Consider the following 12,639-nt stretch of genomic DNA (forward strand, 5'->3'; position numbering starts at 1 on the left):
GCTTCATGTTTCATCTCTTTTATAACACAGAGCAGAAGATGCAGTGCAGCAGCCCTTGTCCCAGAGGGTCTTCCTCTTCCCCCTAGACTGGGCAAACGCTTCCCAGCCTGCAAACTTGTGTTTGAGCTAGGTCTGTATTATACAACATCTGCGTGCAAGCAGCTCCCCTTCCCTTCCCTGCGAGCAGCTCCCGCAGCAGCACGATGGATGCCAGGGCAGCCAAGGCCAGCTGTAGGGGTTTGTTTGCACTTCTTCAGGGCTGCCAAGCCATGCTGGGGGTCACGATGCCCAAGAGGGACATGCATCACCACCGCAGCTCAATGTCAGCAGTGCCTAAGCCTGCCTTTCACCCAGACAGATACACGGTGGGCACAGTGCAGGACCTGTAGGTCAGGAGGGAGAATTGCTCAGGGTGGCCAAGTTGGGCTGTAATGAAGAAGTAAAAAGGCAAACTCAAGAAATGAAAACACTCCCTCCAGAGCAAGGTGAGGGCAGCTCCAGCCTTGCCTCTAAGGTTGCAGAGTTTTCAATCCCCTGCATGGCTAAAAAAAGTCCTGGAGATAAGTGTGCAAGACTGAGCCTTTACAGGTGCCTGGTGTGCAGGCACAGAGTGACACTGCGCTATCCCAGGGCTTCCCCAGCTCCAATGCCTTTGATCCCCTGCTGTTCAGTTAACAGCATGAGGCACTGAGTCACCCCTCAGTCCCACAGGGGAATGAGGATTAATTAGTTGATTCTGACGCCTGTCTTTAAAGAGAGATCACCACCACACGAGCCACAGGTTGTTACTCAGCTGAGGCAAATGCAGCCCTGGCTTCACGTCTGTGATCTCTGGAAGAGCAAGAAAAAGAAACAGCAGTGGGGGAAAAAAATTTAATATTCACACTGGGGCAATGCCAACGCTGCTGTCAAAACTAGGAGAGTGGCCAGCACAGAGGTTCAGGAGAGCTTTGAGCGGACCAGTGCAGACAACGATAGTGCCTCAAGGACTGCCAGCCCTCAACAAACACCCAAGGTGTTCCAACAGTCCGAGCACAGGGCAGGAGCAAGGCAGTCACAGCATGGCACTGTCACCTTGTCACTGCATGGTGGGCACATAGCAGGACCAGAAAATAGGAAAAGCCTCCTTATCTTGTTTAATGCTGGCTGGGCTTTTTAGTTTTTTCCAGCATGCCTGAGCACAGGTGCTTCAGCTGGCCCTGGCACAGCTTGTTGTAGAGCCAAGAGGGCGTTGGGATCCAGAGGCTAGAGCAGACCCTGCACACCGGAGCCGTGTTTCCCAAGGAGAGGTGCTCTCTCTCGTTGTTTTTGTCCTTGCCCCAGCTCGGTGCTCCTTCCCGTGACACACAGAGCTGTCGCAGCAGCCCGCAGCTGCACCTGGGCCGGCTGCCTGGCCGTATGTAAAACACGGGCTCTTTCACACGCCGCTGCCTGCCCCCGGCACAGGAGGCGGCGAGGCGGGGCACACGGCACGGTGCCTTTCCTGGCTGCTCTCAAAATGCCCCAGCACACCGTCAGCTCCAGGGGAACGAGGGATGCGACACGGCAGCACGTGGCAGCTCTCGCAGAAGGCGCCTGTGGCAAAGGAAACGTGGCCCAGCACGGGCTGGGAGCCCATGCTGCTCAGCTGCCAAGGAGCTGAGCATGTCACATCACTCCAGAGTCCCCCGTGCCCGACCTCTCTTGCACACCGGTTCTTCACAGCCAAGACAGCCCCTCCTGCACAGAGCTGACCCGAGGGGATGCCTTCCTGCCTAGTATCGCCGTGCTGTATTAATATTTAACAGCGAGGAACAGATCCAGAGACTTTGATTTCCCCGCTGGCCAATTCAAGGATAATTGAACTGTGCAGGGAATTTCAGCATTTCAGAGGGTGGTTTCGTTCCAGTTCACACCAAAACCTAACCATGCCGCAATGCCTTGTGAGAAGGATTGCAGCCAGTTTCAGGCAGCCTCCCTGCAGCGGAGTCAGGCATGTGAGCAGCCCAAAACCAGCTGATCTCAGGAGGTGCCCGGCCAGCAGGCCCCACGAAACCCTCACCCACAGAACTTAGGTAAAAGTCAAACTCCGCTAAAGAGAAATAAAATGTTTTTTTTTCTCTCAATTCCAGATATTTGTGACTCCAAAGTAATGTCAATTTGCCCTCATTACACACCCCCAGTGGAGGCAGGTTGTACTGTAGAAGCAGAGCAAGCGAGGCACAGTGAATTTTCACTCCTGTGCCCAGGGTGATGCAAGAAATCAGCCACAGAAGTGAAACGAATCCAGTGGTTTTGGCTCCTGCCTCTGGGCTGTACCAGCTCTTGCCTTCTCTTGCATATAAATCACTTTTCCCCACCAGTGAAGGACAGCTGGCCACTGAATGGAAAGTGGCAGTGGTTCAGCAGCCCACAGCAACACTGCACACCGGCTTAGGGTGGGGAGTGGAGAACACTCAGAGTGCAGAGGAGACTGCCAGGGGATCTGGGCCAGCTGAATGGAAACAGAGCAGCTGGAAGCCAGCCAGTGCTCCTGCACAATCAAGACAAGTTAGAAACCCCACAGGACGAAGCCTCTTCCTTGCTTTTGGCAGCAGAGCAGAGCTGACCTCTGCCACAGCTCTGCCAGTCAGCTCCAGGCAGCAGAGCAGGAGTCCTTTCTTGTCCACCACTGCTGTGGACAGTGCTCATGATGAGAGCAACCCAGGAGCTCTTGCAGCTTGACCACAGCTGCTAAGCACCACTGCTGACCTGAGCCAGCCACTCCCTTCAAACTACCGGTCTTGGCAAGCAAAGACATCCAGTTTTAACCAGTCCCCAAAGCAAATAGGAGAGGTGGCCTTGAATCTAAAACTCTACTGCCAGTTTCAAGGTTTGGAAGGGACAGATATATCCCCAGAGCTGGATTTATCTCTGATCTTTATTCCAGGAACAGAGATCTTTTCCTACTGGTGCCATTTCAAATCGCAGATTTTCTCTCCCATTGGTACAGATATATCATGTTTTATCATGCTTAAAAGTTGGTCTGATTTAACTGCTGGTGCAACAGAGTCAGTGAGAAAACCTGGCACAGCAGAGAGCTGTAATCCCACCAGGTAATGCCAAGCAAGCCGATTTGTGCCGAAATCTCTCACAGATCACCTCTGTGAGCTGTTTGGCTAGCAGCTGAGGATGCAAAATCTCCTTCAAGGGCCTGGATTGCAAATGAAGTCCTGTGGGTCAACCTGCCGTAGCAGAGGAGGCCATGTTACAATCTCATTTACTTCCATCCCCCCAAAAAAGCACTGTGAAACCAAAGCTTACAGCAGTGCAACTGGTATGAGCTCTTATATACTAATTAAACTGCTTTTATTCTAATTTTGCTGACATAACTGACAAACAGAAACATCCACAAACTGAAAGAGTCAAACCAGCAACGCTAACAGGTACTTTCACCACAGAGAGGGGGATTCCTCTTTGAAAATCTCCACAGGGATAGGGAACTGAAGCAAGAGAGAAGAAGAGAAAGAAAGTAACTTCAAAATGTTTCTATTGGTTAAGATTTCAGTCAGCTTGGCAAGCTCTTTCACGAGGTTTGAACACAACAGAGCCTGAGTAACTAGCCTTCAGGTCTTCCATGCCTCTGATCCCAATCCAAGTACTACTTTGACAGGACCTTTTTCAAAAATTAGCCCTGGCTACTCCATCCAGATGAAAGATATCCTCAGCTGCCTTGTCTCCTCTGGTAGTAAGGGCAGTGTTATGGCCTGTCTAAACTAATAGCTGACAGCTCCTAGAGGTATTTACATAGTTGAAGATGTAGCTTTAGATGTGTCCCAACTACTTTGGGTTGTAAAACATGATGGACCTGAGACACAGTGTCAGATTCTTAGATACGCTCTGCTTCCCCTGCCAGTTCTAGTAAATATTTTCTCCTAAGAGTAAGAAAAATATTTGCCCCAAGGTGAAGCAAGATGCTGCTCTTAAGGAACTAGATTTTATTATGTACCAGCTGAGATTCAGCCACCTGTAGGAAGTAAAAACAGCATCTTTCTTCTTTGAAAGTACTAGAAGGAAAGAAATACCACATCTGAAACATAACAGTGGAAAAAAAGCCCTGCTTGAAGGTGCAGGAGTGGACAGTAGCAGATGTGGGTTATTCCAAAGCATTCTGGGTGGACCAAAAAAAGTTTCATTTTCACTAGTTAAAAAAGCACAGTGAAATTACTCTTGAGACCAAGGGATTTAACCTGAGTCCATCTGTTAGTAGAGTGAACTGGAGAGCAACCTAGGATATGGAAAAGTCTCCTTGCCTTATAGGAGTTGCAGAGGACACAAAAGAGTGGCTCATTTTATGCCACTTCCCTTCCCTTCCTCCCACAGACTGCACCTGCACATCGAGAGCAAATTGAAACCAGCCTATTCTAAGCCATGGTCTCCTTTATTTTGAGGGACTCAAAGCAAGAGCAAGGCTGAGACAGCATAACCAACACAGAAACTTGTTTCTCAGCATGATTTTCCCCTCTCTGGTGGCCAAGTGCTGGTTAGTACCTTCAGGATGGCAAAGCTAGCTGAAAGTAGGGCATGCCCATTAAGCTTCCAATCCTCCTTACACAGCCACGACAGTTTGCACATGTCTTTCTCCTTTGGGTTTTAGCCAGAGTCCAGCCCTTTTGGGCATCATAACACAGCTGAATGGTTTAGCTCCTTTTGTTTCAGCTGACAAACACCCTAGCCCTCCCCCATCAGCAACAATACAACTGGAGCTGGGATTTGTGTGTCCTCTGAGCAAGGATATAGGCTTTGTGCCTTGCTGAGCTGTCTTTGCAAGGACTGCCAACACTCACAGCTGATTAAGCCTGCAGTGCTGCTTTCTGCTTTTCCTGCTCACAGACAGATGTCAGAAACAAGCTAACCGAAACAGTGCACACAGCTAGAGCTCTGCACCTAGGAACATTAAAGCAGACTATTAGGGATTAAATAAATTAAACCAGAGGGGAGCTTAACACATTCTCTCTAGGCTTCATTGCTGGGTAAGAAACATCTCAGCCTTTCAAAAAGCACTGTATTCTGGCAGGTGGCTCAACTCAATGAACAGAAAGGGCTGTATTTGAAAAGCTTTTGCCACCACCACATGGTTGAAGCCACGAGTGCAGCAAAACACCTAACTGGGAGTTTGAGCTGCCAGCAAGGACCAGCCTGCCAGGGCAAACTGGGGCAAGCGTTTGCGGGTTTTAGAGCCCATGCCACATTGCTAATAAAGAGCATACAACCATTACATATTACTTCTTTTATTAAATTAGAACACTCAAACCTTAATGACTTGCAGTAAGCACAAGGCACAACTTACAGCTGGTCAGAACCTGTTAGTAAAGGGATTATACACAGCATATGCCAAAGCAGCTGAGACAACCTGTTTTCTGTGTGCTGCCGTGGTCCTGGCTGCTGGGTTTCACCTCTGGTCAGCCCCAGAGGCTGCACTACTGGAGCTGTCTTTGGGCTTGACAGGTGGAGTCTTTTTCTTTGAGGATCTAAAAGAAAGCTGAAGTGCTAGATAGATTATCTTCTTTAGTCCCTTCCTTCCCAATTAGGTAGCGGACATGGAAATAGCAAGTCTTCGCTGGGCAGATGCTCACACAGCTGGATCATTAACTGCCAAGTGCAGTCTATCTAGAAGCTCCAGGCCAGCCTTCCTTCCCCATTCTTCTCTTGGTGGACAGACAAAACCTGGCAGCAAGGTTTCACATTAGACTAAGGTGCTGCATTTCAACTGCAAGAAGGAGCCTGCTGCCTCTTCTCTGGTACGTTGGAGACAGTAGCCTGCTCTTCTAATATTCTCTCAGAAAAACATGTAGCTCCTGGCCACTGGCCAAGTGGAAAAGACTCAAACTTGATCATGAAATGGGATTCAGGTGTAATAATGGATCAGAATTCCCAATTCAAACTCCCCTCCCTATCTGTTATCCACTCAATAGGAATCAAACTTTTATTGAGAGGTAAGCAACTAGGAACAGTTCTGGATGAGTGGCCATGACAAGTCACTCAAAAAAAGCTTCCCAATGTGATTCCAACTGCAGCAGCTTGAATGCCTGAAGTGAAAAAAACCTGATGAATGTGTGTGAAGTATCACAATGAGAAGCTAATTATCATCAGACCTCCTCATCAGCGAGACAAAGGACAAGGCAGAAACTCCCGGTATGTGACCGGCACAGATTCCTAACATTCGCACAAGTCGTTGAGCAGTAGCCACTCGAATGCCTTCCAACTGGAAACAAAATGGAGAAATTATTTAATCAGTACAAAAGAAGAAAAGCAACGGTAAGCTTTGATAAAAGAAAGAACCAGAGCAGGCATCAAGTGGCTAGCTGCAGAAAACCCCAAACAGGCCCATTTACTTCCCTAATGTTAAGGAAGGTACAGTGCTGCCAGCTGGAAGTGCTGAAGGGCTTGCCAAAGGCACAGATTCTACCTGCTGGTAGGGAAACAGTCTCTGAGCATGCAGTGACAAGTACACAGAAAAGTGAAGTGTGCTGCTGCTGAATGCCAAACTCTCCCTCCAACGTTTTAAACCAAGCAGGTAATTGGAAAGAGTGGCATATCAGATGGCAAAATCGTCAGTGAAGCCACAAAGTTTGGCTGACACAAAACATTACATGGGCAAGGGAGTCACATGGCAAATAATAGCTCAGGGGCTCCCAGGAAGAGAAAATGCAGCAAGGAACAAGTGTATCAAGGCTTTGCATATCAGAGATGGTTTTTGTTAGCTTAGGCTTGGCTTCATGAGGTTTTGAAGTAGCACAGGAAGGACCAGATTACTAGAAGACTCATTCCAAGGACAGCCAGACTCCTATACCTCTACTGTTCTTGTAGACAGAGTCTGATCTCTGACACTTATGAAGGCCAGCAGCCTATGTATTTATTGTTACATGCATTTGTTGCTAATATGCTAATAATGATGTTTCTAACAACCACAGAGCAGTGGAATTCGGAAATCTCTTGAGATGTCAAATAAGCACCTTACCTCCAGCTCACAGAATAGCACAGGACTGCAGTAGGCTTCTCCTAATTTACAGATAGCATTTGTCTCAATGCTGCAAGCATTCACCCTGCCAACTAAAAAAAACAAACAAACATTTTCCCACATTACAAGCCTCATAATCAGCAATCAGTGAAGAAAAGTTTGAGGAAATTCCACATCCAGAGAACAATCCAGAGTTGAGGAGTGGATTTAGCTAATTTTGAGAGCATAATAGAAGGTAAGGCAAAAGTGAGCAGTGCAAACAGAATGGTACAAGTTTTGAAACAGAATTAGCACAGAAGTCTTTCATAATACTAACAGCAGGAACAGCACCACATCACTCTTCATGTACCATTAACATTCTGCATAAGGTATCAGCACACCATCAGCTTCCACTCACTTACCAAAAGTCCTCCTGACTCATATGGTATCAGAGTGGTTTGGTCTCCAAGGAATTCACTTCATCAAGAGAGCCATAACACAAGACAATGCTAAGACTCCTCTACTTCAGAATTAGGCCTCCTGACCCCCAAATTCCAGGGACACAGCACCTATATTCCAAGACTGAGCAGTACAGTCTGGCCCCTCCAGCTCCTCAGAGCTGAAGCAGGGAGGGTACACAGGAAAGCACTGGGAGACAAAGATTAGAGGCACAACATGGACAGACAGTACACAGCAGGGATACTAGCCCTGTATTAAAACTATACTTGATAGTTTTGTAGCTCATCCATTTAGATTCACTTTATTACCACAGTATCATATGCTTCTCACTGCTCATTAAGATTATCATTAAGGCAGATCTGCAAGAGCAGATAGAACAGACTTCTGGACTGCCACACACACACAAAAAAAATCAATGACACAAATCATATTCAGGGATTAGGGACAGAGAAGAGAGGTCTGACTGACAAAAACAAAAAGCTGAGAGCAAGTGAGCATGAGAGAACTGTGTTTTATCTAGGAAAATAATAAAAAAGGCAGAGGAGTTCAGAAATAATTTAAACAAAGTTGCAACAAAGCCACCGGTTTCCTTTAGTTTGTTTCAAGTTAAGTCAGCGCCCTGTTTTAAGAAAACCAAGAAAGAGCTGTGCTGCTTGAAGAGGAGGAAGAGGTGCCATACCTACCCCCAGTGACAAGAAAGCACACTTTCCCCAGGAAGAAGCTGGCATCCACATGGGCTAGGGAAGTTTCGACATTCTTCAAGCTGTCAGAAAAGTACAGGCAATCCAGTAGGACAGGGAGGTTAAACCAGTGCAGCATAAGGATAACAGGAATAATTTTCAGAGGCACAATTAGAAAAACAATGATGTTAACATCTGCTGATTTGTGAGCTCGCAAAGTTCTGCTTTATGCTAAAAGCATGACATCAGAGACCTCTGTAATACCCACAGCTGTTTAATAACCCATAACATATCCTTTCTACTCAAGACTCAACAGTTAGAGTTAGTTTGAACAGTGTCCTCCATGATTTACAGACACTAAGCATCTGAATTCATTAATATCCAATGAAACTTCAGCACCACTTCGGCTCTTTCAGGAAGCGCTTGCCCACACATTTCTGCAGCACCATCTGTGCTGTAAGTATGCAGCTGGGCCTGTCATTTTTGGTAAATGAGAGCCCAGGATCATCAGTCACAAGTTAAGTAAGCAATAAAATGCTGACTTCTGTGCCTTAGCAAGTCTTTACTTGTGGCCTGGGGAAACAAGTATCATTTCTACAAAGGCGAGCACATGATAGAAAAGGGATCAATCCCTGCAGACCTTTCTCTTTTGCCTAGAGATATCCATGGTACTGATCCCACTGACCAGGAGTATCAGTGAACTGAGGACACAGCCACTTGCTGGTTATTGGGCAGCACTGCCCAGTGCACATCAGACTTCTGCATAATACAGAACTTCACAGCACACCAGCACCTCCATCTAATTCTACAGACAGCATCTTTCCAAAGCTCAGTTCATATTGTCACCAATCCAGATCCAGAAATAAATTCTGCCTTCTCTGCTATGGCAACTTAGTGCACAACAGACATGTTTATTGGACAGAGCAGTTCAGTCCTAATCCACTGCTGGAGGCCAGAAAGCCACTGTAAAAATTACTGAATTCTTCCACCACAGCAAGTCTTGGGTTTGAAACCCACTATTCAGCAATTCCAGTACAGTAAAAATGCAGATTTAGCCATCAAACCAAGAAAAAATATTAGTCTCCCCTCTCATCTTTTTGGCCTTCTCTTACCTGTACTTGCTCTTGATGTCAATCATAAACACAACCAGATCTATCCTGGGTCGAAGATGATCCCTCTCAGAAGGTAAGGGGAGGGATGTAGCCAGGTGACTGAAAGATAACAAATTTGCCAGTTTAACCAACTAGCTTGGTAAGACAGTACCCACCTTTCCCATAATCACACAACCTCTGCAGTTCACCCTGTAGCAAGTTACCAGGAAGCCTGCTAATTACTAAATACGTGGGCATTGAAGAGGCACTGTGATTGTTTAAGTGGTACTCTCATATCTTAGGCCCACTCATAGTTGCTGACAGGCACAATGGTAATTGCTAGACAAGGCTGGTTATAATGGGACGCTTATTAGAGCATAACAAGACTCACAGAAACATTTTCTCTGTGCAGATCTCTATGGCAAGTCATTTAGTTTAATTGTTACAAAGAGTCCTTTCTAACAAAGCAAACCCCAATTCTTTACTGGAATATTTTGCTGCCAAGTTTCAGTTAAAATGCATCAGTGCTTTTCTGTCACGTTCCAGAGACACTGCTCATATGCTCACACAGCAGAGGCGACCTTTCCAGGTACAGAAGAACCTTAAACCACAAATTTGTCACTAGAACAGCTTTATAGATGAAGTTATAACTCAAGAAGAGCTTCTATTAGATCATTACCCCCCCTTTTAACCCTTTTGCTATGTCAGAAGCTACTAGATTAGTTCGGGCATCCTTCTACACGTTACTAGCACTGCTAATTGGAGCTGTTGGAAGAAATACAGGGTGGGGATTTTTGCATCTCTAAAAAAGCCAAACAACCACAAACAGTGAACAACAACAAAAACCAAACAAGCATACCAACCAAAAATTCAACCAAAAAAGGTTTCAGCAGTACATAACTGGATCTTCCACAGGAAAGAACATTATCAGCACTGCATTTTTGGAAGATCACCTTAGTTTAAACTGGGAAAACAAACATCCCAGAAGTTCAGTTAATCTCACAATCTACTTCCTCTCTGGAAGCCAAGGAAGAAACACTGATTCTGGACTTCTTGGGGAATATTACTTCTAGCAATTCAATCTCAAGGACTTCACAGTGTTCTCCAGCAGCCACAGACCACGGCACACATTCCCTTCTATTAATCCTATACAGTTTGTAGTTTTGTTTGCTAGTCTCCAAATAAAGGTGTTTTGTTTCTTCTGCTTATGGGAGATATGATTTAACAAAAACATTCTGAAACTAACACAAGAGATGAGCAAAGTGAGCTTGAAAGACACACTGCTTATTAATTGAAACACAAACCAGCTAATTAAGTTAAGGTGAAATTTAGAGAGACTCTTTGATGAAAGTATCAGATCTCCTTGAGGGGGAAGATAAAAGTGACCCAGAAAAGCACTGCATTGTTTGGAATCCTGTTATATTTAAACCAACAGGACTAGATGATGACAGCAGTCTCCAGACATGCACTGCAGAAGCCTTCCCCCCACCCAGCAATAAGAGACACAAAAACCCAAGCCCTGTAATTCTTCACCCAACAGCTGTACCTGACAGGTAGACCTGTCAGGTTAGATACCGTATTTGTTTGTAATGTGTACAATCCCAAAGCAACTCAGTGGGGGAAAGAACCCCACTGGCTTTGCTTTATTTGCTAAATATTTGCTTTTAGCAATATTTACACAGGGATGTATCCTGCTCTGCAGCACAAGCACACGATTCTGTGCCTTTGGGCAGTTACCCAGCTGCAGTACCAGCAGCCATCTAGTTATGGCACTCCACAGCTCAGCAGAGGCTGCAGGTTTCGCATAGAAAATGGGGTAATTCATTTACTATTAGTTAGCACAGACATCCAGGATGCCACAATCAGAGCACTACAGTCACTCTAATTAGCCAGCAGAACATTAGCTTGGGTTGCTTTTACTGCATAGCCATGGATTACAGCAGAGAAATAACACAAACACCTTCTGAAGAGCTGACTAAACTCATTTGGTCTTGGCAAAAGAGCTGTCAAGGACATTTTATTGTAAAAAGTTAGTTAATCAAGCTTTTAAGACAGGACATGTCATGTGGCTAAAGCTGGAATTCCAAGTGTATCTTAATAGCTCGAGGAGGAAAAGCACACATGTGCATACAAACCAGAAAACAGCTACAAAGAGCATCCAAAGCAATGGACATCTTTCAGAAACACTTGCTCTCCTGCAAGTACTTGCAAGCATTTTACCTGTCCCATTTTGTCCCAGGATGTTTAATTTCTGTCTCTCGGGCGGGGGAAAAAAATGTTTTGCTCTCACACCTTTCCAATTTAGTAATCAAACGTCTGTGCAACACGTAAAAGGCAAGGCTATGCGCATTGTGAGCACGAACGTGGGAAATGCTTCCCCCGTTTCCAAGCACGCCCAAACTGCCCTGAGCACAGAGGGGTTTGCCCGGGCAGATGCGGCCACATCTGGGCACTGCTGCTCTCTAGCGCTCGCAAGAGCGAAGTCTCTCTCTGAACCGTGTGCTCTACAGCTCCAGCTCCTGCCACGGGCACGGAGCCCGCGCTTTTAACCAATTTCGGCGCATCGCGAATCTGAAGCGTTCCGTGAGTCCGCGTCGCAGCCGCTGGCTGTGCCCCGCCGGGACCGGGCGGCAGCGGCCCCGTGCGGGCCCGGGCCGCAGGCGGCGCATCCCGCTCTTCGCCGCTCGCTCGCTCGCTCACTCACTCACATGCTGATGTTGAAGTCCTTGTTCTCCTGCAGGATCGCCTCCGCCAGCTTCTGCTGCAGCGCCTCGTCCGAGCCCACGAGCTGCGGGCAGAGGGAGAGCGCGGCCAGCGCGCATTCGCATACCGGCCCCGGCCAGCCAGGCCCGACCCGGCAGAGGGAGCGGGGCCGCGCCGGGAAAGGGAAGGAGAAGGGACGGTGGGGCCGGGCCGCGGAGCGGCGCCACCGCCGGACCTACCAGGAGGACGCCGGAGTTGAGCGGCGGGAGCTTGTTGAAGGGCCGCAGCACCGCCATCCCCGCGGGAGACGGCGCCGCCGGCCCGCCGGAATTCAAACGGCAGCCGCGCTCCGCCTCGCGCCGACGTGGAGCGGCGGGGCCGCGGCCTGCGGGGCGGGGCCGGGGTCTGCGGGGCGGGGCGGGGCGGGCGCGGTTAGCGACGGGCGGCAGGGGGCGCTGCGGGGCTGGCGGCCATCGCCTCACGGGCTGTCCCCGCGTGGGAGGGACGCGCAGGGATCGTCGCGTCCAGCTCCTGGCCCTGCACAGGGATCACAGCACAGGCCCCAGCGGTCACACCATGTGCCTGACAGTGTCGTCCAAATGCTCCTTGAACTCTGTCAGGCTTGGTGCTGTGACCACTTGGGGAGCCTGTTGCTGTGCCTGACCACTGTCTGGATGAAGAAACTTTTTCTAATATCCAGCCTAAATCTCCTCTGACAGTGCTTGAGGCCATTGCCCTGGGTTTTTGC

General features: G+C 47.8%; 1 protein-coding gene across 1 annotated transcript; it reads right to left on the reverse strand.

Annotated features, from left to right (window-relative positions):
- Positions 1–5,284: 5,284 nt before the first annotated feature.
- Positions 5,285–12,260, reverse strand: CENPM (centromere protein M). The gene is made up of 6 exons (XM_041481581.1): positions 12,131–12,260; positions 11,897–11,976; positions 9,210–9,308; positions 8,101–8,180; positions 6,980–7,071; positions 5,285–6,223 (listed from the first exon to the last, which is right to left on the reverse strand). The coding sequence occupies exons 1-6, from the start codon at positions 12,185–12,187 to the stop codon at positions 6,098–6,100; spliced, it is 534 nt and encodes a 177-aa protein (XP_041337515.1). The 5' UTR covers positions 12,188–12,260; the 3' UTR covers positions 5,285–6,097.
- Positions 12,261–12,639: the final 379 nt, after the last annotated feature.

This window comes from Pyrgilauda ruficollis, unplaced genomic scaffold (genome assembly GCF_017590135.1).
Source record: "Pyrgilauda ruficollis isolate IOZ18807 unplaced genomic scaffold, ASM1759013v1 scaffold56, whole genome shotgun sequence".
NCBI lineage: Eukaryota > Metazoa > Chordata > Aves > Passeriformes > Passeridae > Pyrgilauda > Pyrgilauda ruficollis.

Bases quoted from the DNA above. Each gene is read 5' to 3' on its own strand.
- CENPM (XM_041481581.1), bottom strand. From the start codon at position 12,187: ATGGCGGTGCTGCGGCCCTTCAACAAGCTCCCGCCGCTCAACTCCGGC. The intron at 11,977-12,130 runs GTAGGTCCGGCG...CTCTGCCCGCAG, and splicing joins TCAACTCCGGCGTCCTCCTG to CTCGTGGGCTCGGACGAGGC. The intron at 9,309-11,896 runs GTGAGTGAGTGA...GTTATCTTTCAG, and splicing joins AAGGACTTCAACATCAGCAT to TCACCTGGCTACATCCCTCC.